Source organism: Littorina saxatilis, linkage group LG14 (assembly GCF_037325665.1).
Source record: "Littorina saxatilis isolate snail1 linkage group LG14, US_GU_Lsax_2.0, whole genome shotgun sequence".
Classification (NCBI taxonomy): domain Eukaryota; kingdom Metazoa; phylum Mollusca; class Gastropoda; order Littorinimorpha; family Littorinidae; genus Littorina; species Littorina saxatilis.
This window is the reverse complement of record NC_090258.1, coordinates 13,873,293-13,896,918: the sequence shown is the minus strand read 5'-3', so window position 1 is coordinate 13,896,918 and position 23,626 is coordinate 13,873,293. Positions and strand designations below refer to the sequence as shown.

At 39.8% G+C, this 23,626-nt stretch overlaps 1 protein-coding gene across 1 annotated transcript in view; it reads left to right on the top strand.

Annotated features, from left to right (window-relative positions):
* The first annotated feature begins 201 nt into the window (after positions 1-201).
* The window catches only part of LOC138946868 (scavenger receptor cysteine-rich domain-containing protein DMBT1-like), a 53,848-nt gene continuing 30,423 nt past the window's right edge, over positions 202-23,626 (top strand). The window contains exons 1-4 of the mRNA XM_070318268.1: positions 202-297; positions 6,735-6,800; positions 11,443-11,584; positions 18,257-18,426. Coding sequence (XP_070174369.1) covers positions 282-297; positions 6,735-6,800; positions 11,443-11,584; positions 18,257-18,426 — 394 coding nt within the window. The 5' untranslated portion in view covers positions 202-281. The remainder of the gene's footprint in view (positions 298-6,734; positions 6,801-11,442; positions 11,585-18,256; positions 18,427-23,626) is intronic.

Here is a 23,626-nt window from a genome sequence, read left to right as displayed (position 1 = left end):
AGGGGGTTTGGACTGGGTTTCCGGGGATGGAGTTAAGGGGTAATAGGGTGGTTGAGGTCCGGGTTAGTCATCTGTAACCAATCGCATCATTCTCAGCCTTTTTTTCGGCCAATCATGTTTGCAGAAAGTAACAGCCAATCACAGTCTGGGATGGCTGTTTGATCTTCAAGGATCCGGGAAGTGACGAGACTTTTGTCGACCGAGAAACATATTATAAAAGTCGGGAATAATGCAGCTTGGACACACCAGCCTTGGCAGCTTCTCGGTGTACCCCTGCAACAATGGGCACCATGAGCCGTAAGTATACTTTGAATGCCTGTCTCTGTGTATGATTTGTTTTGGTGTTTTTTGTTGGTGGTGGGGTTGGGTGGGGGGTGTTGGTGGGGAGTGGGGATGTTCCGTTTAGCAGTGTTCTCAAACAGTGGTTACTTTTATTGACTCTAGATTGATGATTTTTTGTGATGTTATCGCTTGCAAAGTGACTGCATGGCTTTTAAAATTCAGTGTTCAGTGTACTTTCTTGTGCGCTTATGCTGAGAAATGGTTAGGTGGATAGACAGAAAGACAGACAGACAGACAGACAGACAGGAAGATAGACAGACAGAGTGAGACAAGCTGTACCTTTGTTTGTTGATATGGTATCTTGCAGCCAGTTGTCGGCAAAATACGCCATGATTAAAGTTATTGAAACATCACAGTGCGGTATAGCGCAAATCGAGAAAATAAATTATTGAACGAAACGTATATAGTGCTGATTTCAATAATTATTTTCGAGAACATCTCTTAGTGCACTATGATTGTTTCAATAACAATATTAGCAGTAACCATACAAGAACAGAACGTTGACAAGACATATTATTCCGCGGGCATTTGAATATTTCTATGGACAGGTCGATTAGGCCTACTTCGCTTGTGCTTTTGGCATCCTTTTCACTTGCAGACAAAACTCTCACCTTATTTTCATTTTCAGTTCTTTGGTGAATATCATCTGTATCTTTGAAACTAGAAAATGCATTATTTTCATACAGATTTCATTTCAACTCGGATCAAAATTGAGTAATTTGTGGTTCTAAACCTTCGATTTTCACACGACCGCCGGTCGGGTTAATGTGGCTACTCGCGATAGATTTCGGGAGCCAGTGTCGACTGCTTCGAACACCGACCAATTATTTACGATTGTATGACACTATGCACGTTTTATCGATTATAAATAAACGGTATAAGTTATTGTTATGCTTAATTTTAAGCGTGAGCGTAACATTTTACTTTTATATTCAATTACATAGTTACACGTCAGTTAAATTTGGCTTCTCGCGACTGATCAGAAGTTTCAGGGAGATGGTTCCGCTTTGAATGCTGACCAGTTGTTCCAAGTGTGATGATTTTGTACACCTTTTATCCATAGGCAATTAACATATGAGTTATAGGCATGCTTAATTTACGTGTGAGTATACATTATTACTTTTACATTCAATTAAATATGGATTGTAAAAGGCGTGACAGACAACCCGCTTTCACTACAAAATGAAGCAGCTACAGAGTGGTGCCCCCTGACGTTATACCTACTGGCCTGTTCGGTGGTCTGCTCATGTTCAAAACTAAATTTGGCATTTTTTTTCGTGTTGTATCTTCACTCATCGGGGAGGCTAGTACTAAATATTGTCGGTAAGATTGCTCTGAACCCTACACGTATTCTATCCTCACGGCTGTTTCCTTTAAATTGACTCAAACCGTTCATTTGCTGAGCATTTGCAAGGGCATTTTTTATGTCGTCTGCTAGGCAAAGTCCTTCGAAACAGTCGACTTCAAAATGCTGGTCTTAAATCGAAATCTGTCGGAATATCAATGACTCGTGCTTTTCTGTTAGCTTAAGGGAATGTAGGCTCAGGCATCTTTTGGTAATGTGCAGACGATACGCTACATGTCACTATAAAATGGAGGATGAGAAAAATCTGCTCAAATCGGTAGAAGGGGCACAGGCGATTCGTTACTAATAGAGTTTGTTTGCGCACTCCAGAAAATCCGTCGTGAGAAAATCAGATTCGTAGGGCTTCTGTTACTTTACCAATGTGTTTCGATCATCCTATTTATTCTTTAGTAAGTGAAAATATGCAGTGTGTTCAGTTTTATTTTGTGAGTTCCACAGATTGACTAAACGTATTGATTTTGCTTTGCAAGACTTGTTTCATTTCCAGTTTTACTAAGGTATTTAGTAGTGATTCTTGTGCAACAAATCTGATAACCCATAACTATTCAAGTCCCATGCATTAACTATCGTAATCGTAATTTTAGTGTAGCGATACGGTCCGATATTTTGAGTACAACAAGTATAACACGCCGAATCGAAGAGATGCACATTTAGCTTGTTATCGTCAGAATATCTGACCATATCGCTACTCTAAAAACACGATAGCGTGTGTATGGTATTCTGACAAAGATTGGGTGTTCGAAACTTGCAAATTGTAGGTGTTTGCTTTGATGCGGTTGATTTCTGACAATTGCAGCCGAAATTCTGAGCGTGCGCAACTTTTTCGAACATCAAGTTCACTGCCCTCTCGCGACATAACAATTTAAGTCTTTACTTAAATTTGGTTATGACCTGGTTCGGCTGACACCTCCGTAACACGGTGTGTCAACTGATTCCGTTCATCCACCGGATGTTTCCGTTCATCCGCAGGATGTGTCCGTTCATACAGCCCCATTTTCGTCACTTGCTTCGGGAAAAACGTTGTAGTAAGTCGTGTGGGCAGCGCGCTTGTGTGATATTGAAAGAATAAGGTAGCGAAATGGTTGGGCTATGTGTACGATAAGTACCAAGGTGCTAGTGAATCCTAATAATAACACACGCGGGCCGAACGTGGCAAAATTGCCTGATTTTTTAACATTTTCTTGTTTTTCTCGCTCTGTTATCGAATCCGACCCCTGATTTGCACATGATCACCAAAACCATTGCCTGTTACGACATTTCGCTTGAACAGAAGTTTATAGAAACCCATGGCTTGTGTACAATCACTTGTCTTTTGAAAACATACCGATTCCGTTCATACCCCATGTTTCCGTTCGTACAAAAGTGCATGTTTCCCTTCGTACGAAAAGCGTTTCCGTTCATACACATTCGTTAGATCAGAGTGAAACAGGCCCCCACTACAAGTTCTGTGTATTCCAATCGTCTTCAAATAGCACAAAATACGAATGCGTGTGATATTGGACCTATGTGAACCATAAGACGAATAGAATTTGCAAAAAACAGTTTTGTGTCCGTTCGTACTGATTTTGACGGGAAAATGTGTCCGTTCGTACCACTTTCATCAAATTGTTTCCCTTCGTACCCTTTTCAGTAATGTGTTCAGTGACGGAGCTTTCTGGGTGTTTTGATATTAAAGAACGAAGATTGATTTGTGCAGTTGTGCTTGCTTTGCAGCACTGCAACTAAGACTGAACTAAGTAACGTGTACATTTGTATTTACTCCTGTCATGCCATTTGCTTCACCTGTGATAATCATGAGCAGAATTTACACAAATCAAGAAAAAACATTATCCAGGCTCTATCAGTCCTTTTTACATTTAGTCAAGTTTTGACTTAATGTTTGAACATAAATGGGGAATCGAAACGACGATCGTGGTTTATGTGTGTGTGTGTGTGTGTGTGTGTGTGTGTGTGTGTGTGTGTGTGTGTGTGTGTGTGTGTGTGTGTGTGTGTGTGTGTGTGTGTGTGTGTGTACGTGTGTGTGTGTATGTGTAGAGCGATTCAGAGAAAACTACTGGACCGATCTTCATTTAAACTTTACATGAGGGGTTCTGAGTATGATATCCCCAGCATTTTATTCATTTGTTTTTTACATTTAGTCAAGTTTTGACTAAATGTTTTAACATAGAGGGGGAATCGAAACGAGGGTCGTGGTGTATGTGTGTGTGTGTGTGTGTGTGTCTGTCTGTGTGTGTGTGTGTGTGTGTGTGTGTGTGTGTGTGTGTGTGTGTGTGTGTGTGTGCGTGCGTGCGTGTAGAGCGAAACTACTGGACCGATCTTTATGAAATGTTACATGAGAGTTCCTGGGATTGATATCCCCGGACGTGTTTTTCTTTTTTTCGATAAATACCTTTGATGACGTCATATCCGGCTTTTTGTAAAAGTTGAGGCGGCACTGTCACACCCTCATTTTTCAATCAAATTGATTGAAAGTTTGGCCAAGCAATCTTCGACGAAGGCCGGACTTCGGTATTGCATTTCAGATTGGTGGCTTAAAAATTAATTAATGACTTTGGTCATTAAAAATCTGAAAATTGTAAAAAAAAATCCAACATTTTATCAAACGATCCAAATTTACGTTCATCTTATTCCTCATCATTTTCTGATTCTAAAAACATATAAATATGTTATATTTGGATTTAAAAACAAGCTCTGAAAATTAAAAATATACAAATTATTATCAAAATTAAATTGTCGAAATCAAAATAAAAGCACTTTCATCTTATTCCTGATTCCAAAAACATATAGATATGATATGTTTGGATTAAAAACACGCTCAGAAAGTTAAAACAAAGAGTGGTACAGAAAAGCGTGCTATCCTTCTCAGCGCTACTACTGCCCCGCTCTTCTTGTCAATTTCACTGCCTTTGTTATGAGCGGTGGACTGACGATGCTACGAGCATACGGTCTTGCTGAAAAATTGCATTGCCTTCAGTTTCATTCTGACAGCTTGACTAAATGTTGTATTTTCGCCTTACGCGACTTGTTTTATAAATTATGTCTTTGATGACGTCATATCCGACTTTTGGTAAAAGTTGAGGCCGCACTGTCACACTCTCATTTTTTTTATCAAATTGATTTTAAAACTTTAGCCAGGCAACCCCCGTACTATGGGATTGCATTTCAGCTTCAAAGCTTAAAAAATGATAAAAAAAAGTTTGGTCATTAAAAATCTGAAAATGCTAAAAGACTGAATGTCTAGGTTTAGCTTGGAGAAAGCATATTTTGAACAGGTTTCACATACGTTTAGATCTTTGAAATGACATTGTGTAAGGAAACTGGAAGAAGACACACTTATCAAAATGTTTGCTCTTCAGTAAGATTTTAAACAGGGATGGTATTGCACCAGAAAAGCCGGCACAGTCGCGTGTTGTTGCACTCATGAACAACATGCATTATGGGTTATACATAAGTCGAATTAGGGGTATTAAAAGGCTAATTGCACAAGCTTTCTACCAAAAATCACAAACGTCATGAAAAGCGTACGAAGGGAAACAATTTGATGAAAGTGGTACGAACGGACACATTTTCCCGTCAAAATCAGTACGAACGGACACAAAACTGTTTTTTTGCAAATTCAATTCATCTTATGGTTCACATAGGTCTAATATCATACGCATTCGTACTTTGTGCTATTTGAAGACGATTGGAATACACAGAACTTGTAGTGGGGGCCTGTTTCACTCTGATCTAACGAATGTGTATGAACGGAAACGCTTTTCGTACGAAGGGAAACATGCACTTTTGTACGAACGGAAACATGGGGTATGAACGGAATCTGTATGTTTTCAAAAGACAAGTGATTGTACAAAAGCCATGGGTTTCTATAAACTTCTGTTCAAGCGAAATGTCGTAACAGGCAATGGTTTTGGTGATCATGTGCAAATCAGGGGTCGGATTCGATAACAGAGCGAGAAAAACAAGAAAATGTTAAAAAATCAGGCAATTTTGCCACGTTCGGCCCGCGTGTGTTATTATTAGGATTCACTAGCACCTTGGTACTTATCGTACACATAGCCCAACCATTTCACTACCTTATTCTTTCAATATCACACAAGCGCGCTGCCCACACGACTTACCACATCTTTTTTCCCGAAGCAAGTGACGAAAATGGGGCTGTATGAACGGACACATCCTGCGGATGAACGGAAACATCCGGTGGACGAACGGAATCAGTTGACACACCGTGCGTAAGACAATCGGAAAAGATAATTTGGTCGCTTTTCTGTAGAAAGTCAAGCCTACGATAATTCAAGGGAGTTAAATCTCCCAACTTCTTTTTCCGTCTTGAACGCAGCCCGATAAGACGTGTTTTGCAGGAACATTTCTCTCTGTCTGTCTGAAGCTGACGTCTGGTCATAAAGATAAACTTGATTCGTTCGTTAAACGACGCCAGTTTGACGTATATCACCTTGTATTAAAGCTTATTAAAACAAGGAAAAGCAAAAATCGACTTTTTGTTATTGAGTTTTTCTCTTTCAAATTTAGTTCACCTGAAGTCATTTTCAAGCGAGGTAACCATGCACGCGCGTGGCTAATACGTTGTTAAGTGACATCCCTTTGTCTGAATGTAACTGACACCTTTCGGATTGTGTTGTGTTCAAGGGCAGAGATTGCATTATCATTTTCTGTTTTGTCAGAAAATAAGCAGAAGATGATTTTGTTGAAACATCATTGGATATAACAGGCAGTTATAATTCGAATTGCATGATAGTGGCGGAAAATTGTCCTAGTGCTCGAGTTGAGTTTCTTTGTGTTGAACTGAACTGAAGTCGTAGATGTTTTGGTTTCTTATTTTGCAAAAAAGATCTTTTGGAAAACAACTTTTTTTTATAAAGAAGCGTTCAACATCATGAAAACACACTGTTTCCGTCAATGCTTGGTGTGAAATTTGACTCTCGTGGACATTCCTTTTATTTGCGCAAACGGTGTTGTGTAGAACGTCAAAACCAGAAGAATCACGCCCCACGTTTTGATTGTTTTGCAGGCCAGATCTTCTTGCCTCTTCTCATTCTGGTCCTGTACTCCCACGATGTGTCTGGACAAACAGAAGGTATACATTTCTCACTTTGCTTTCGTTCTTCCAAGAGAGAGAGTGTGTGTATGAGTGTATGTGTGAGTGTGTGTGTGTGCGTGCGTGTGTGTGCGTGTGTGTGTGTGTGTGTGTGTGTATGTGTGTGTGTGTGTGTGTGTGTATGTGTGTGTGTGTGTGTGTGTGTGTGTGTATGTGTGCGTGCGTGCGTGCGTGCCTGCCTGCCTGCAAACATGGATAGAGTGTGTTATTTCGTGTATTTTCGTGATAATTCTTGACACAGGTAATTACAGACCATACAAACCATAATAGGATCCTAGATTTCTCTAAACTCAAATAATTTCTTTAAACGAAAATACCGCTCTTAGCAAACAGGAAAATGGGTGGTGCTTAGTTTGTTCCAGCTCTGAGGCGATTTGAATAACGGACAAAATATGGCCCATGTACATAAAATATTTGCTCCTGCTGATAGAAGAATATACTTTGAACACTCCCATTCAGTGGATGACACGAAAGTGATGACATATAAATGTTAAAGGGGGCAAAAAAGAATTGTTCCAGCTCTGAGGTGCTTACTATTGTAGATGTTCCCGCTCTGAGCAAATCTTGAAGAATTTTTTTTCCAGCTCTGAGCATTTTTTCCCCTCTTATTGGTACCTATACACTGTGCATAAGAAGCAATTCCTTGACTTCCAAGTATCTGCAATATTGTCACAAGTTAATTTCGACTACTTTTTGTACCCTACAAATTACAAGAAAACCAGATAAACGGATTTGTACATTGAGTTTAACTGAACAGGCATACTGTGAGGTAGCCAAATATTTGCCAACAAACACCTTAATTCTATCTCGCAAGAATATTTTCTTTCTTCAAGCAGATTTGCAAAAGCTTTCTAAGCATTTCACTGTTGTTTGTGACGATGTTCGTGATCTCATCTGTCACGTCACCTTCTGGGAGCTTTCTTCCGAAAGTTTTGACAAAAATGTATGTCTCCATGCCGTAGACACTCAGTGATGGTTGCCGCTTCAAGCCGTTGCAGGGCCTCTCTTTTCTGCTTCTGAAGCAGTGCAGATGATGCCTCCTGACGGAAATATAGATCAACTACCTCAAAATATGAAACCAATCCTGACACAATTGTCTCTATATCTGCACACAAATGTTATGGTTTACCAGTGTGTTGTGCGCAGATTTTGTCAACATTCCACAACACTAGCCACGTCTTTTGGAATGCAATGTTTTTAGTCTAGATCTGGACAAAACTGTACAGCATGTTTAACATTTGGGCATGAAATAATTCTGCCACCGCCAGATGTCATCGCAGCTTTACATCTGTATGAGCCGAGTCTGGTTAGTGTTGCATTAACCCATACAATATAAAACTTTTCATGGAAGAGTGTATAACCAGCTATTATACCTTGGTTTTGTTCTCTAGGGCTAACGATTTTGTAGAAATTATTCTCAAGTTGAAATAAAACCCCGCAAACATTTTGGAAAAGAAAAAAAAACTTGGACGTACACGTAAACAGTAAACAGAAAGTGTATTTGGTTGGATACTGACTGCCTCTTCGATCAAAAGAATCCATCAGTATCCAACCAAAATATACTTTCTGATTTAGTAAAAGGCGGTCAGTATCCAACCATATATACTTTCTGATTTAGTAAAAGGCGGTCAGTATCCAACCAAATATACTTTCTGGTTTAGTAAAAGGCGGTCAGTATCCAACCAAATATACTTTCCAATTTAATTAAAGGCGGTCAGTATTAACCAAATATACTTTCTGATTTAGTAAAAGGTGGTCAGTATCCAACCAAATATTCTTTTAGTTTTAGAATAAAATGGAAATGCAGAAGTGTACGTCCAGTTGTTGTTTTTTAGACAAATTTGCGTTGATTTATGTAAGGGTGGATACAACACTAACACTGATATAACATATGAGATCACGAATATCGTCACAAACGATATCCTACCAATCTATCAACTAGTTGTCTGCGCGTGGTAATACCCAGCGCATTTGATAACGTTGAAAACCAAAAAGTAACACAAAACTCTGCCTAACACAGTTACCGTTGTAAGCGATCCGAGACACCTGCGGAAAATGGCTCCATCAGAGCCGGAACATCACCGCTTCTGAGCCTTTTACGCATGGGCCGTCTCCCACACCGTGTACAAGTCATTTCAATCGGTACAGTTATGCGAGACAGTCTTACGCGAGTTGAAATGTATCTTAAACAGAATGAAATAGCAAAGAAGTTTCATTTTGTTCAATGTTTAGGAAGCCAAAGCTATTTTACATACTATCGGGTTTTCATAGCCTCCTAAAATAATCAAGTCAAAGTTCAAAGTCGAGTTCGGACGAACAATTATCATTCTCTTCAACGTTTTTGAATCGAAAGTGTCGTGCATGGAGTTTTTTGGTTTGGTTTTGCGCGTGCGTACATGTTGCAGCATATCATTTATTGTAGGATAATGATACGTGTGGCAAAATTGAGTTGAATGAGCATTGCACTATACAATACAGTAAAACCTCCGACTAACGATCTTGAACATGCCCAGAAAAATTGGTCGTAAAAAGGAGGGGTCTTTATTGGGAATCATGAGGGTAGAGTTTCATCACAAGGGAGGCAACTTCTTTTTGAACAGCTTTCTCCGCTTTCCCACCTGTTGCGAATAGACTAACAGCCTTTGATTATTGATTGAATAGATGTTTTCACCTTTGTTGCTTCTCTTTATTACTTACTCTATCTTCGAGCGTCAAAAAGTGTCCTTTGTTTTGATGGAGTCGCTATGTTTACACCACCACTCAACGATTAAAAATTAATTTGTGCTAAGACAGAGCGTTTTGATCACCTCAAAAAGCTCAAGTCAAGAGAAGTGTTGTAAATGTTTATTCAGGTGTTCATTAACTCAGTTAAGGAGCATACAATCACAGAACACGTACACAAACAAACACTAAAAAAACACCCCCCAAAATGCTAGCAGGTTTGCAAGCAGAGCGGCATCCACTCTTTCATGATTGAGTTGTTGTTCAAACTCCGACCCTCTTTCTCCGTCCATCCACCCTACTCTGAGTGCGGTCCTTCCATTGTGAAAGCAAAAGATAATGATGATGACAGCCGTTGGGCCAAGAAATATTCACGGACTACTGACAGCACCTGGCTCATAATGGTCCGCGTGAGGCGCGAGCTGCGTGTACTGAGTTTAATTACGAACTTTTACTCTCACAGGTAAAAGATCAAACTCGTTATTGACCCTTTTTTGGTAGGTCGGTCGTCCTAAACAGGAGGTTGTCGCCATTCTGAGGTAGGTTACAGCTGGTAAAAGGCATCCATGCCCAGAAAAACGGTCGGCAAGAGAGAGACATAAGATCATTTATTCCCCCCTCTGCTTCTTTACCTCTGTAAACTTGTAGGGGTAGTTATTTTTCGATAATGACCCAGCAACCAAACAAATAACGACCCAGCAACAGCCTGAATCCTCGATAGTGCAATGGGTTGAGAAGTTGTTCTGTTTCGGTACTACTTTTTGCGACTGAAAAGTTCCGAACGCTCTAATGTACGAAGTATACATCTCTGGAGCAAACATACCGCATTTAAATTAACAACTACGGGCCTGAACACATGAATCTCCATGTAAAATCCATGAGTTCGGTTGTTTTCTGAATCAGTCTAGATCTGCCGTGCTCAAACGTTCATCACAAGCAATTTCCCGCAAGGCAAGTAACTCATACTTTGTCTAGCGACAAGAGTAGTTCCCCTTCTTTTCACTCAGTTTCTTCGACAACAGACTGCAATCCGACGGTCAGTTTTCAACAATATTTCATTTAATAAACAGATCACACGCAACCAAATGCACACATCTCATCAATTTAAACAACATAAAGCGGTTTCATACACTATTTTCCCCAGAAAACTTAACTTCATACAGTTTTTAACGTTGGAACACGCCGGGTGCAAACGTTCGTCTGCTAGTCCCATTTGACGAAAGAACATTATCCTAAGCGATACCAAAACATATACAGAACACACAATATCTGCCTTTGCCGCCACAGCAGAATAACAGCATATCTGTGTACTTGATTTTAGTCCAAAATAGGAAAACTGCCAAGAAGTGTTAACAGAATGGAATGATTTGCACGGAACTATACAACCGCGCATTAATCGATCGCCTGCGCAGGTTGACTGGTTGAGTGAATAGGATTCGATCAAACTTTCGCAAAAAAACCTCCTCTTTTCTTTGAATAACTGAAGAAAGGAGGAATAAAGAGGTTACACACCTCGTCTCAGTGATTATAAAAAATAATGGTCTCAGTTCGCGGTCATGAAAAAGCTCGCTAAAGCTCGCATTTTTCATGATCCGCTAACTTCGACCATTATTTTTAATAATCACTGAGACTCGGCATGTAACCTCTACGTATTGTCCATACAATTAAACAATGGATGAAAAAGTGTGGTTCATCTGCTCTTAAAACAACCAAATAATCACAAACCTTGAAAATGTCACAAGAGGTTATGCAAATAGAGGGGTTCGTGTTTAAGGAAGGCTCCACTGTAGTTACAAGTTATTCATGTGTGTGTGTGTGTGTGTGTGTGTGTGTGTGTGTGTGTGTGTGTGTGTGTGTGTGTGTGTGTGTGTGTGTGTGTGTGTGTATGTGTGTGTTCAAGGTGATGTACGACTGAAGGACGGCCCAAATGCTTACGAAGGACGGCCTGAGATTTTCCGTGATGGTGATTGGCTCAGTCTCTGCTATAGATTCAGCAACAATTTGGTTCCTGGAACCATATGCAAACAACTTGGATATCAGTCGTAAGAACGAAAGTTTTGAAAATTATCATGTTCATAATTAGGCATGCTCCCACGTACCTGAGATCTAAATTCCCTTTGATTTCCATCCGTGATAATGTCAAACTGTTTCGAAGTGGAATTTCAGTTGGGGTTTGCCCTGTGCAAATTGTATTTTCTCTCTTAAAGGGCACCATCCGCCTCCTGTATACCATCAGTTACCGCTTGAGAACTAACTAACTGCTTTGCAAAGTGAGTGAGCATTTTTTACATAATATATTTCGCGCCGAGTTTTCAGTGTAATAAGTGAATCTTGTTATGTCGCTAGACGGGACTTTTAAGATGTATGTACAAGACTAAATAGAAAGCTGGCAAGACAAACATTGTTAAAACGAATGGTCGGATGTAGGTCAAGTGATATGTGTGTGTGTGTGTGTGTGTGTGTGTTTGTCTGTGTGTATGTGTTAAGTGTGTATGCGTGTGTGTGTGTGTTTGTGTGTGTATGTGTATGTGTGTGTATGTTTGATCATGTCACACCACTTCTTCGTTCCCTTCATTGGCTTCCCGTGTCCGCTCGTATCAGATGTATCTGTTTCTCTGCCAAATTTGAAGATGGCCCTAAATACCTCAAGGAACTGCTCGTCACATATGACAATCCCTCTGACTACAACCTCCGCTCACGCGCTGACGCATGACAGTCGCAAACTGGAAACTCTCGAGCGAAGCTTGCCTTCTTTTGGAGATCGCTCGTTTGCTTCTGCGGCTGCCATTGTCTGGAATTCTCTCCCTTCCTCCGTTCGCCATTCTGCTTCTAAGGACTCTTTCCGCAGTTCCCTTAAAACGCACCTTTTTCGCGAATCCTTGTAAATTGTCCTTGCCATCTTTATAGACTGTTAGAGGTGAAGTTAGATTTGTTGTTTGAATGTGTCTTTTTTGTATAGTTGCGTCAGCTTTGATTGAGCTATATAGGGTTGTGTATGAAATTTGCATTTAGTCTTTCTTTTTCTTGCTGAGTGTATGTACAGTCTAGAGAGGAGACAGACATGGTGTGAGCTTGTCCAGGGGGGTATATGAACATCTCAGTGGCAGGGGGATGGAAGCACTTGTTAATGAGTGGGAGTGTGTATGCGCGTGGTGTGCACGAGGATGTATGTACGTGAGTGGTATTTGTAAATGTGTATTATGATAATATCATCTTTGTATTTATATTATTGAAATTGTTATATCTCGATGTACAGCGCTAAGAGCATAGTTAAATTTGTGAAGCGGCGCTATATAAGCTATCTTTATTATTTAAGTTATTGAGACATCCCAGTGCACTAAGGGATTTATAGAGCAAATCGAGAAAATTCATTATTGAACGAAGCGCATAGCGCTGAGTTCAATAATTATTTTCGAGATTTGCTCTATAAATCCCTTAGTGCACTGGGATTGTTTCAACAACGATATTGTCAGTACCGCCAGAGAAAAAAGAAGATTCAAAACGCACATTTTGCAACGCGCATTTGGATAGGCGTAACTGTGTGGTCAGGTTTGTGTCACTGGATCTACTTTTGTGTGGGCTGTCTCAAATGTGTCGTGCTTTCGTCACACGCAAACTCTTGTTTTAATTTCTGTTGGTAAATTCCAGTGAAGCGTTAAGCTAAAAAGTGATGATCTTTCACAGAGACCTCATTTAAACTCGGAGAAAGGACTGTGCTCTTAATTCTTTGCGATTCGAAACCTTCATCGAGCTTCGACAGATTGACTGTGCAGAGTGTTGCCCCTTGAATTGACTCCGGCCAAGGCCACGGTTAGCAGACTCGGATTTTCAAAGAAAATGTGGTATGTTTCTTCTGTTGTATCTTCACTCATCGGGGAGACTGGTACTATTATATATGAACCGTAAGAATGCTGTGAACCCTACACGTAGTATGTCCCCATCGTTTGCTTGTTCACATTTGCCCAACATGTTAATTTGCTGCGAGGTTTATGTCGTCTGCTAGGGCTTCTAGGGCAAGCGAACCACGGCACTGCACTGCAGTCTCATTTCAAAAACAACAGTGGTACGTTATCGGAATAACACTTGTGTTTTCTGTTAGCTGCTGGGAATTGTATACTAACTCATCATTTGGTAATGTGGATAATAAGCTACGGCATAATTATGAGAAGATTCTTCGCAAGTCGAAACTGAAAAATAGACACAGCGGGTTCTATTTTTAGATCAATGGCAACTGTGGCACAGGCACATGCAATCTGTCAGAAAAAACACTTCTGCTTTAACTGAGAAGCAGGAATTTATAGTATTTTGGTATTGTGGAGAATATAAGCTACATGTCATTAATTAATTCTGAGGATGAGAGCACAGTCTCGCTTAGGCAAAGGGCGGAAGAATACGCTCTGTGGAAAAGTTAGCGCACTCCAAGAGTGCGCTAACAGTTTTAGCGCATCGCCATTAGCCAATCAACTGGTTCACATCAGTCATGTGACACCAGCACTTACTGACAATTATTATTATTATTATTATGTGTGTGTACGTGTGAGTGTGTGTGTGTGTGTGTGTGTGTGTGTGTGTATATGTGTGTGTACGTGTGAGTGAGTGTGTGTGTGTGTGTGTGTGTGTGTGTGTGTGTGTGTGTTCACTGGCGAGTATATTTAGATGCAGCTCTGTTCACTCAAAGACGAGAAATTAGGCTGCTTGAAACAATGCAACTTTCCCTTTCTTGAAATGCTAGTCGACTGAGATTTCCGAGCATCTCTGTTTGTTTCTGTGCCTTTGTAGATTGAGTATCTTGCGCATAAAGACGTAATTGCGGGACAGGGCTGCCATCACAAGAGTTGCTTTTAAACAGCAAACGACTCAAGGCCATGTATGAACAGCCTTTAACACATTTCTCTCAGATATTGAACGTGTGATACAAAAAAGAGGGAAGCGCTGTTTTAAATTCAGGGATTATTGGGAATAGTTCATAAATATTTGACACAGTTTTTGATTGATTGCAAATTAGACAAACTTCACTTTTCTGCCTTTCATGTTGTTGTTGCGATGACTACCTCTGTCGTTCTTAGCAGAACAAGTAAATATGTATGATCTTTAGCTCTTTTTTACATTTTGTCTTAAATTATTATAAATATAATTTTTCACTGCAGTAGTCCTTTAACTTTAACCCTTAGCTGTAAGCTAGATATGCACAAGTCATGTCGGTGCCACATAATGCTGACACACATGTTCCTGTGCATAGTTTATGGATAACGTGTAGCTGGGAAGTTAAGAGTAGAAATAATTAGTATTTAGTGTAGGAGGAGGGTTGGGGGTGGGTAGGGAGGGGGTGGGTATGGTTTACTTTGAGCAGGTCGGTTTCAGTTTTAATACACAATTCTGTATCTTATATTTGAATCTTTCGTGTTTTAGACATTGATGCATTTAATAGTTTTAACGAGTTGCCTTTTGTTTTATCATTCTGGTGTTTATCTAAATGTGCTGTGTATCTTATAAGAAGTTCTTAAAAGTTAGAAGTTATTTTAGCATATAGGTTTTTTATGGTCTTAACAGTTAAATATGTATTACGTTATCATTAAGATTCATGCTTTGTTAGTACTAAGCAGTTGTTTTAATCAGTCTGGTTTTCTCTTGTTTTCATCTTATGAACATTCTAAATGTTAGACTAACTTATTGTCTTGTACAGAATAACAACTGTGTGAATGGTGCTATACTGAATGAAAGAGTGTGACATGAAGTTCTTGTACATCATTGCAAAGAGTGTGAATGACGTTTTAGTTTAGATGTCAAGCGCTTAGAGCAAGCCTTTTTAACGAAAGTTTTTGATTTAGCGCTATATAAATGTTCTTCTTCTTATTATTATTATTATTATTATTATTATTATTATTATTATTATTATTATTATTATTATTATTATTATTATTATTATTATATATATATCTTTGATTGAAGTCATATCCGTCCTTTATAAATGTTACATTTAGTCAAGTTTTGACTAAATGTTTTAACATAGAGGGGAAATCGAGACGAGGGTCGTGGTGTGTGTGTGTGTGTGTGTGTGTGTGTGTGTGTGTGTGTGTGAGTGTGTGTGTCTGTGTCTGTGCGTGTGTGTGTGTGTAGAGCGATTTAGAGTAAACTACTGGACAGACCTTTATGACCTTTTACATGAGAGTTCCTGGGTATGATATCCCCAGATGTTTTTTTCATTTTTTCCATAAATGTCTTTTATGACGTCATATCCGGCTTTTGGTAAAAGTTGAGGCGGCACTGTCACACCGTCAATTTTCATCAAATTGATTGAAATGTTGGCCAAGCAATCTTCGACGAAGGCCGGACTTCGGTATTGCATTTCAGCATGGAGGCTTACAAATTAATTAATGACTTTGGTCATTAAAAATCTGAAAATTGTAATTTAAATTTTTTTTTTTTATAAAACGATCCAAAATTACTTTTATTTTATTCTTCATTATGTTCTGATTCCAAAAACATATAAATATGTTATATTCGGATTAAAAACAAGCTCTGAAAATTAAAAATATAAAAATTATGATTACAAATTAAATTTCCGAAATCGTTTAGAAACTATTTCATCTTATTCCTTGTCGGTTCCGGATTCCAAAAACATATAGATATGATATGTTTGGATTAAAAACACGCTCAGAAAGTTAAAACGAAGAGAGGTACGGTAAAGCGTGCTATGAATCACAGCGCAACCGCTACCGCGCCAAACAGGCTCGTCACTTTTACTGCCTTTTGCACTAGCGGCGGACTACGTTCAGTTTCATTCTGTGAGTTCCACAGCTTGACTAAATGTAGTAATTTCGCCTTACGCGACTTGTTTTTGTACTGTGGTAATAAGTTTTTTCTGTCAAATTCATTGACTGTTTTGTCAAATTTGTATTTACCCTGTCCGGGATTTGAGCTTGCATTTATGCGTACTTATGATACGAAAATGATAACATTATTATGAAATGTTCTCGGGGCAAAATATATAATTTCCCCTACATCATCTAGCAAACTGATCAATTATTCTGCTGTAGATTATTAGCAGTTATCTTTATGAGTGGATTTTGAGAAAAACACAAATCCGTTAGTACTTGTTAAAATTTAAAAAAAAACCTAATAAACAATGCAAAGTCTATCAAACTTGTATAGTTCTCTGCAGATATGCAATCCAAACAGAATGTACGTTTTCCCACTAGAATATAGCACACAGTTAAATACTGTAATCATAAATAGCAAAAAAACTAATGTGTTAGATTTCATTTCTTTTTGGCCCAAGGACTGTTATGCGCCTACTTCCCAAGAAATGCTCCATATGGCTTCGTGTCTCCAGCTCCTGGCCTTCACGTGGCGGGCCCTGTCTTCGACTAACAGGAGAAGGGATGCAGGCGGGTCCCTGGCGCCTTAAAACCAGCTGCTTCGGGCAGATGGGGCTCGTCAACCTTGGATGGTCGCTCATCTAGGAGAAGGACAACTCCGATTTCAAAACCCGCACTGCCTTGTGTGCGCCTTGGGAAAGGCAAAGGCTACGAGAAGGAAAACTTCGACAACAAACCCGGGTAGAGTGGACTCGACAGCCCAGCAAGGCAGCTACTCTTGGGGAGGAGGCAACCCTGAGTAAGAACCTCAACCACCGAAGACGGAAGACAGCAGCCAACTTGGCGTGGGGAGAAAATCGGCTGTCTACGCTTCCACGATAATATGGCCGTACAATTATCTTTAAAAACATCGAACGCAGAAGAAGAAGAATTTCTTTTTGAAATTGAGATTGCAATCAAAGATTTGAACATGCTTGCATTTTGTGTTTTGCTACATTCTTGATATAACAAAATGGATTTATACATGTGAAAAAGTGTTAAAAAATCTGTTCGTGCAAATGAGATGTAATGTTGTTTTTCTACAGAGATGCGTGCGCACTGTCTTGGTACCAGGGATTTGTCCAGTCCATTCTCTATTGAAGAACATTAAACGTGTTCAGTTGGTCAACATATTGACAAAATGTTTTGACATTACTTTACCTAACTCGTTTCTTGACAAAATATTCGTGTAAGAACTAACTGAAATTAGTCAGTAAAACTTCCATCAATCACCAAATGATATTTAGTTTTAAACATTACTATTGCAATTAAGTTTCTTTGGAAAAAAGTAATTTGTAAGGCTTACATAAGAGAAACAAATCTTAAACGCAATGAAGCTGAGCGCTGTATATATTTCTGATAACCAAAGGGAAGTAAGCAAGGATGAAAGTCGCTTGTTAATTTAATGCTTCTTATTCTCTCAGGTGCCAGGGGATTGGTTTGGATAATTCTTGCTTACTCCATTGCACATGTCGTTAGCATTTAGAGCGCTTACATTTAAAACTCAAAGATTAGACAACTACTGTATGCGCCACGTATGACGTACATCGGTACTTTTCAGGATTAAATATACACAGTGTATGACTGGATTTAGACTCAAAAGAATAGCTATATATGTGTTATGTGTTAGAAATCTGTCAAGCAGTACACATCTAATGCTCATGTTGAGAGTTTTTTTTAAACGGCATTGAAGATAGGTTGTTTTTTTTAAATCGTACAAAGTCATCTCCTTGTTAACTTGTTAGATATGTCAAAGACGGTTGTACGTAGTCTTAATTTACTGTTACCTTTAAAAAATGTTAAAACGTGAACATAAAATTCGAATGTCTAGAAATCCGCATTTTATTTTGTCTACAGTCAGGGAGCAGTAAGCTACTTAGCTGGCTCCTACGGGAAAGCTCCGGGTGAGATCTTTGGACAGCAAATCAACTGTGGCTCGTCTTCCTCCAATTTGTTACAGTGCTCCATGTATGACAAGATCGAGAACTGCGATCCTCGGTACACACTCGGTGTCAGCTGTAGTACAAGTGAGTACACTCCCTTCCCACAAGAGAAAGATGGAGACTATGGGTCGGTGGGGGGGGGGGGGGTGTTCTTGGAATGGCGAAGGAGGGAGAGAGAAATAGAGCGTGTATAATTACTTTCAGCATTTGTTCTTAAGTTTTCCAGTTTTATTTCATAGTTTAATTGACTCATTCATTAGTGATTATGAAAAAAACTTCCGTATTTCAATGAAAAAATGGTTGAATAATTCTGTTGATAATGTTCAAATACATGCATTTTGAACGAGCATGAATAAGAAGCAAGGATATGAATAACACAGAACCGAGCTTTTTACATCATCTTTTTAATTAACTTTTCACTGCTGTGCAGAGCTCACTCTTTAGCTGGGCTGGCCTGGCAGCGTGAGATTGCCTGGCAGTAGGCCGGCTATAAATAAAACACTTGCTCCACTGCTGTCTGCTAGTGCTGGCTGCTACAGCCAGAAAGTAGGGTAGTGTGTATTTTGACTAAGCACACACAACTGACACGATCAAATAGACTCCGGCAACCCATGGCATAATAGGGAATACATTCAGCTTTAAAATGATACCAAGCATGAAAAGGTCGAGAGTAGATGCAAAGAGTGTGTGGTGTATCAAAGAGACAGAATACAAACAGAGCATTCCTGTCCCAGCACAATCTCTTCCAATCTCCACTACATTCACACCCCAATTACTCAAGCTGTCCACTTCCCACAAGCAATGTTAGTAATGCAGTGTGAAGTACAGCATGCCAGCATGCAGAATCACTCACCACCAGTCTTGTTACCAGGTCCTATTCGCCCACAGGAAGGGGTTAATTACTCCACTGTGGGGGGGCCGCGCGCCAGGCAAGATAGCAGCTAACCGTACTCCTGTTGCTTGTGTAAACACTTAGAGAGAGAGGGTTCTCACCTCACATTCACTGTTTGTGTCTATAGAACTCTGACAGTGAATTCTTTAAAACTGTATCACAGAAGCAGGCTGAGATCTTTTTCAGTACATAGTATTCAGACTTGTTTCACAAAAAAGACACTTCTCAAAGAAGGAAATAAAACACCTTTCTGTTGTCTCTGAAGGAACATAAACACTTCTACAAAATCACAACCATGAAGAGACACTGTAATTTAGGCCAGTTTATACAGGTTAATTTGCATTACTTTGGACTTGACACTGCTGTTCTAAGGAGGGGAGAGACAATGGTTAGCTGTTCCTTCATGAGCACTCTGATCGTGTCTTCATCATTGTTTATTCTCAGAACTCGGCCCTTGAGAGTGTGCTTCTTTTCTATTAAGAGTTTCCATCACGAAGTGTGCTGAACTTAAACCGGCAACTAAAAAATCCACACCCATCTTTCAAGTCCCTTTGCCAGTCAGAAAATGAACACACACACATGCACAAATCACAGTTTGTCCTTAAAGGCATATTAACTCGATGAATATACACGCTAATTGCTTTACCAACAGCTGGAGACATGCTAAATTAAGTTCCCTGCAAAATATTGTGGTCTAGGACCCCTTAAATGTTGAGATATTTGAATTTTTATTTTGATCTAGATCGTCCTATTTATAGATTTGCCAACAGAGGGAACGTTGACGCAAGGGAAATAACTCCGCGTCTTTGTTGACATCCTCACTTTTTCAGAGGCTAGAACAAGCTGTAATGCATGTATATGGTCCGCGCAATGCGACATATCGTCATTATATGGCCTTATGATGCATTTGACATCGATTGTGGGCAAACTACACTTTGTAAACACGGGAGCGCGTACATATGCCTTTAAAGAAACTATTTTTTTCCAAAGTTAAGTCCTACACATCACTGCTCATGACAGTTCAAAATACAGACCTACAATCAGGTACCACAAAACACAGTAGGAATAGCATGTTAAAAAAAACCCATGTAACAGCATCAAAACTGTCAACAACACATCTACCACTGTGAATAAAACTCAGAACCCTGCTCTCTTTCAACAATAAAAACTCCCTTTAGAATACTGGTAACTAAAACCATTTTTGCTCTGGTGCATACTCTAAAGTTTCAATTCACTAACACAGTTAATCCTGGGAAACCAAAAAGGTCCAAGCACTTGCAATATATCACTGAAAATTGTAAACATCCAGGGTTTTTAATAGGGGCCAAAGAAGGGCCAGCCTGCTGGTGCCAACAGCTGCCACTGACTGACCCTTCCCTGTGGGAGTGGAATGTCTGGCAGCAGGGGGTATCTGGTAGCAGCTGGCCAGCAGCTAAAGGGGAGGATTTTGCCTGTGCTGCACAGCAGTGTTTTTTCTTTTTGTTTGTTTGGTTAGTTGTGTTTTTTCTTCCAAACATTGGCGCTTGTGCAAAAAAGTTCCATCTCCCATGTGGTTGATACAGTTTGGTATGAATGAACATATACCCTGCATTTTTGGACCCTGCCGAGCAATGAAAAAAGCCATGTAATTGCATTGCCCGGCCATCCATGCCAACAATTTGGATAAATGTACAAAGTGTATACCATCCTCACCCACTATGTCAACCATTACATACGTTTAAAGAATAAGAGCATCCTTCCACTTGAAACACATGCAATATGTGAAATTAACACAGCGAACAAATTCAAAATATTCCCAGAACACAGCCAGGCTCTTGGTGTATGGAATATGTGACCAAGTGTAAGTATGTAAAATAAAATACAAAGCCTGGACAGACCTGTAATCGTTGATGAGATCATTCAAACAGGGATGTCACACTGCATGGTGAGACAGACCGTTGCTTTCTACTCTAAATGGGACTAGATCGAGCGTGATTCTTACAAACTAGATTCTTGTTCTGTCGCGTCTGACATTTTTAATCATTAAGACTTGATCAAAAACACTGTCGTTTAATCAGCGCGTTGCATGATATCCAAATTATGCATGTATATATACGTTTGTTTGAATGATTGGTTGAACGATTGATTCTTAGCTTGTTTGTTTGTTTGCTTTTGGCTGTCCCTTAAGGCTGTCCCTAATTTTGCGCGGAGACGGCTTCGTGAAGACTTTACAACGACTAAGAACTCGCGAAGTCTTTTTTTCCCAAAAAATCAGTGCTATAGTTTCGTGCAACAAGCTCCGCGAAGTATACTTCGCGTAGTTGAGTCCGCCCAATTAATGCCATTCTTAACGCACATAATGTTCAGTGTATTTAAGCATTCGAACTGAACTCTATTGAACTAGCAATCAGGGCCCGGCTTCGCTCGGGACAAAGTAAAACTATTCCCATCATATTCCCATAGGGCCTACCTTTAAAATAACTTTGACATGAGTTATCTCCATTCCTTAGGAATATTCTAGATACTGGACCAGCAGGTCTAACTTCAACTCTATATATTCTGTAAATAATGATCAGACAAGCTTGGATGACAATATTTACCTCCCTTCAGTGTAAAACAAAGTAACAGTTACCTCCCTTTGCCCCTAGACTTTTCCAGAACTGTCCGGTTAATTTGTCTTTCCTCATTTCTTCTGTTCATTATGCGCTTGCTACAGGTTATTAGAAGGCGCTGAACTAGCCTTGCACTATAATATAGGCTGTATGCAATAAAGGGGAGGTTCATAATCTGAGAAAGGAAACAATGAATCAAGGAACTAAAACCCAGGTGCACATCTGCGGCTCCTAGGCAGTGTGCACACTATTTTGTTCCTGCCTCTTGCCATCTCTGAGGTATAGCGACCACATTTTTTAGGGGTATAATGACAAAAAAGGCTGCACCTTAGCAATGACTTGGTGGATTGCTTTGAAACTTTTAGAATATTTTACCAACATACTAGAAATACTTCGTGCGAAATTATGGATTGTTAAATATATTTTTTAAAATGTAATGCAAGTTTTCGAAAGAAGTTTTTAAACTCGTCATAGGATTGTTCACTTGGGTCTAAAAAAATCATGACTTTGCATGTCTTTTGAAAAATGATTGATGCACACACTGCGAAAGTTTTATGTGCGTATAAGCAAATTTGCCAGGCCTGTAAACACGCTTGATATTTAAGCGATGATTCTGGTGCCACAGCGATACCCAGCCAAGCGTGACCGTAGCATATGTTTTAAGAGGCACGCAGCGATAACAGCTGTCAGCGCGAAACAGCGTGAACGTTCCATTTTTTTCTCATGTGTTTGCATGACTAGCAAATTAACGTCAGCGGCTACACACAAATGAAACTTATAAATACAGAATAATCTGCATCAATCATTTATCTGTAGAAATGCAAAGTCATGAATGTTATGGACACAAGTGAACAAGTGACGAGTTTAACAACATAACTATTCCGAAACATTGCTTCACATCTGAATAAACAAGAGGCGAAGCCTTCAAGGCTCACGTAAGAAATAGACAAACAGTAACACAAACTCAATCACTCCGTCACACATACACACCCACACACACAGTAAGCTTAGGTGACACTGTGCAAGAAAGAGAGACACTAGATCTAGATCTGTCTGTCTGCATGTAGCCTACTTACAGGGACACGACTGCCAAATAGTCTCGGCCCGCTCAAAATAACAATGACCGAGACCACACACACCACGCGAGAGAGAAAGACTACAGGGAGGCATGCCGTCATGATGCATTAATTGACGTCAAACACTTTTGACCGTGACGTAATCTTATGCGAGCTTTATCCATAGTCTTGGATAACCACTCACACATAGACTCGGAAATGTTAAAGTTTCTACCACAGACATACACACACACACACACACACACACGCACAAACGCACAGACAGACAAAGTTACGATCGCATAGGCTACACTTCGTGAGCCAATAACCGTAACGATCCCAACTTTTGCAAGTAAGTTGGTAAAATATTCGAAAAGTTTCCAAGCAATCCACCAAGTCATTGCTAAAATGTAGCGCTTTTTAACATGATACCCATACAAATGGACGCAAAACGTCCCGTTTTTGACCGCTCTTGCGATCGACACCTGGGGTGCGTTGCCTAGAGCTGACGCTCTGTTCGCGAAAAGAGAAACAGTTTTCATGTTGTAAGCAACGCTGTGTTCGCGGTAAACTGCTTTCAATTCTACCCTCTCTACCTACTTTCAACTAAATGGACCCGTCTTTTCGCTGACGGCCGAGTCCATGCATGCATAGTGGGGGCGATCATGCGAACAGTCGCTTTGTACTTGGAACAGCCCTCCCTACCCGCACTGACCACAGTAGACGAGTCCAATCGCTTTCAGCTC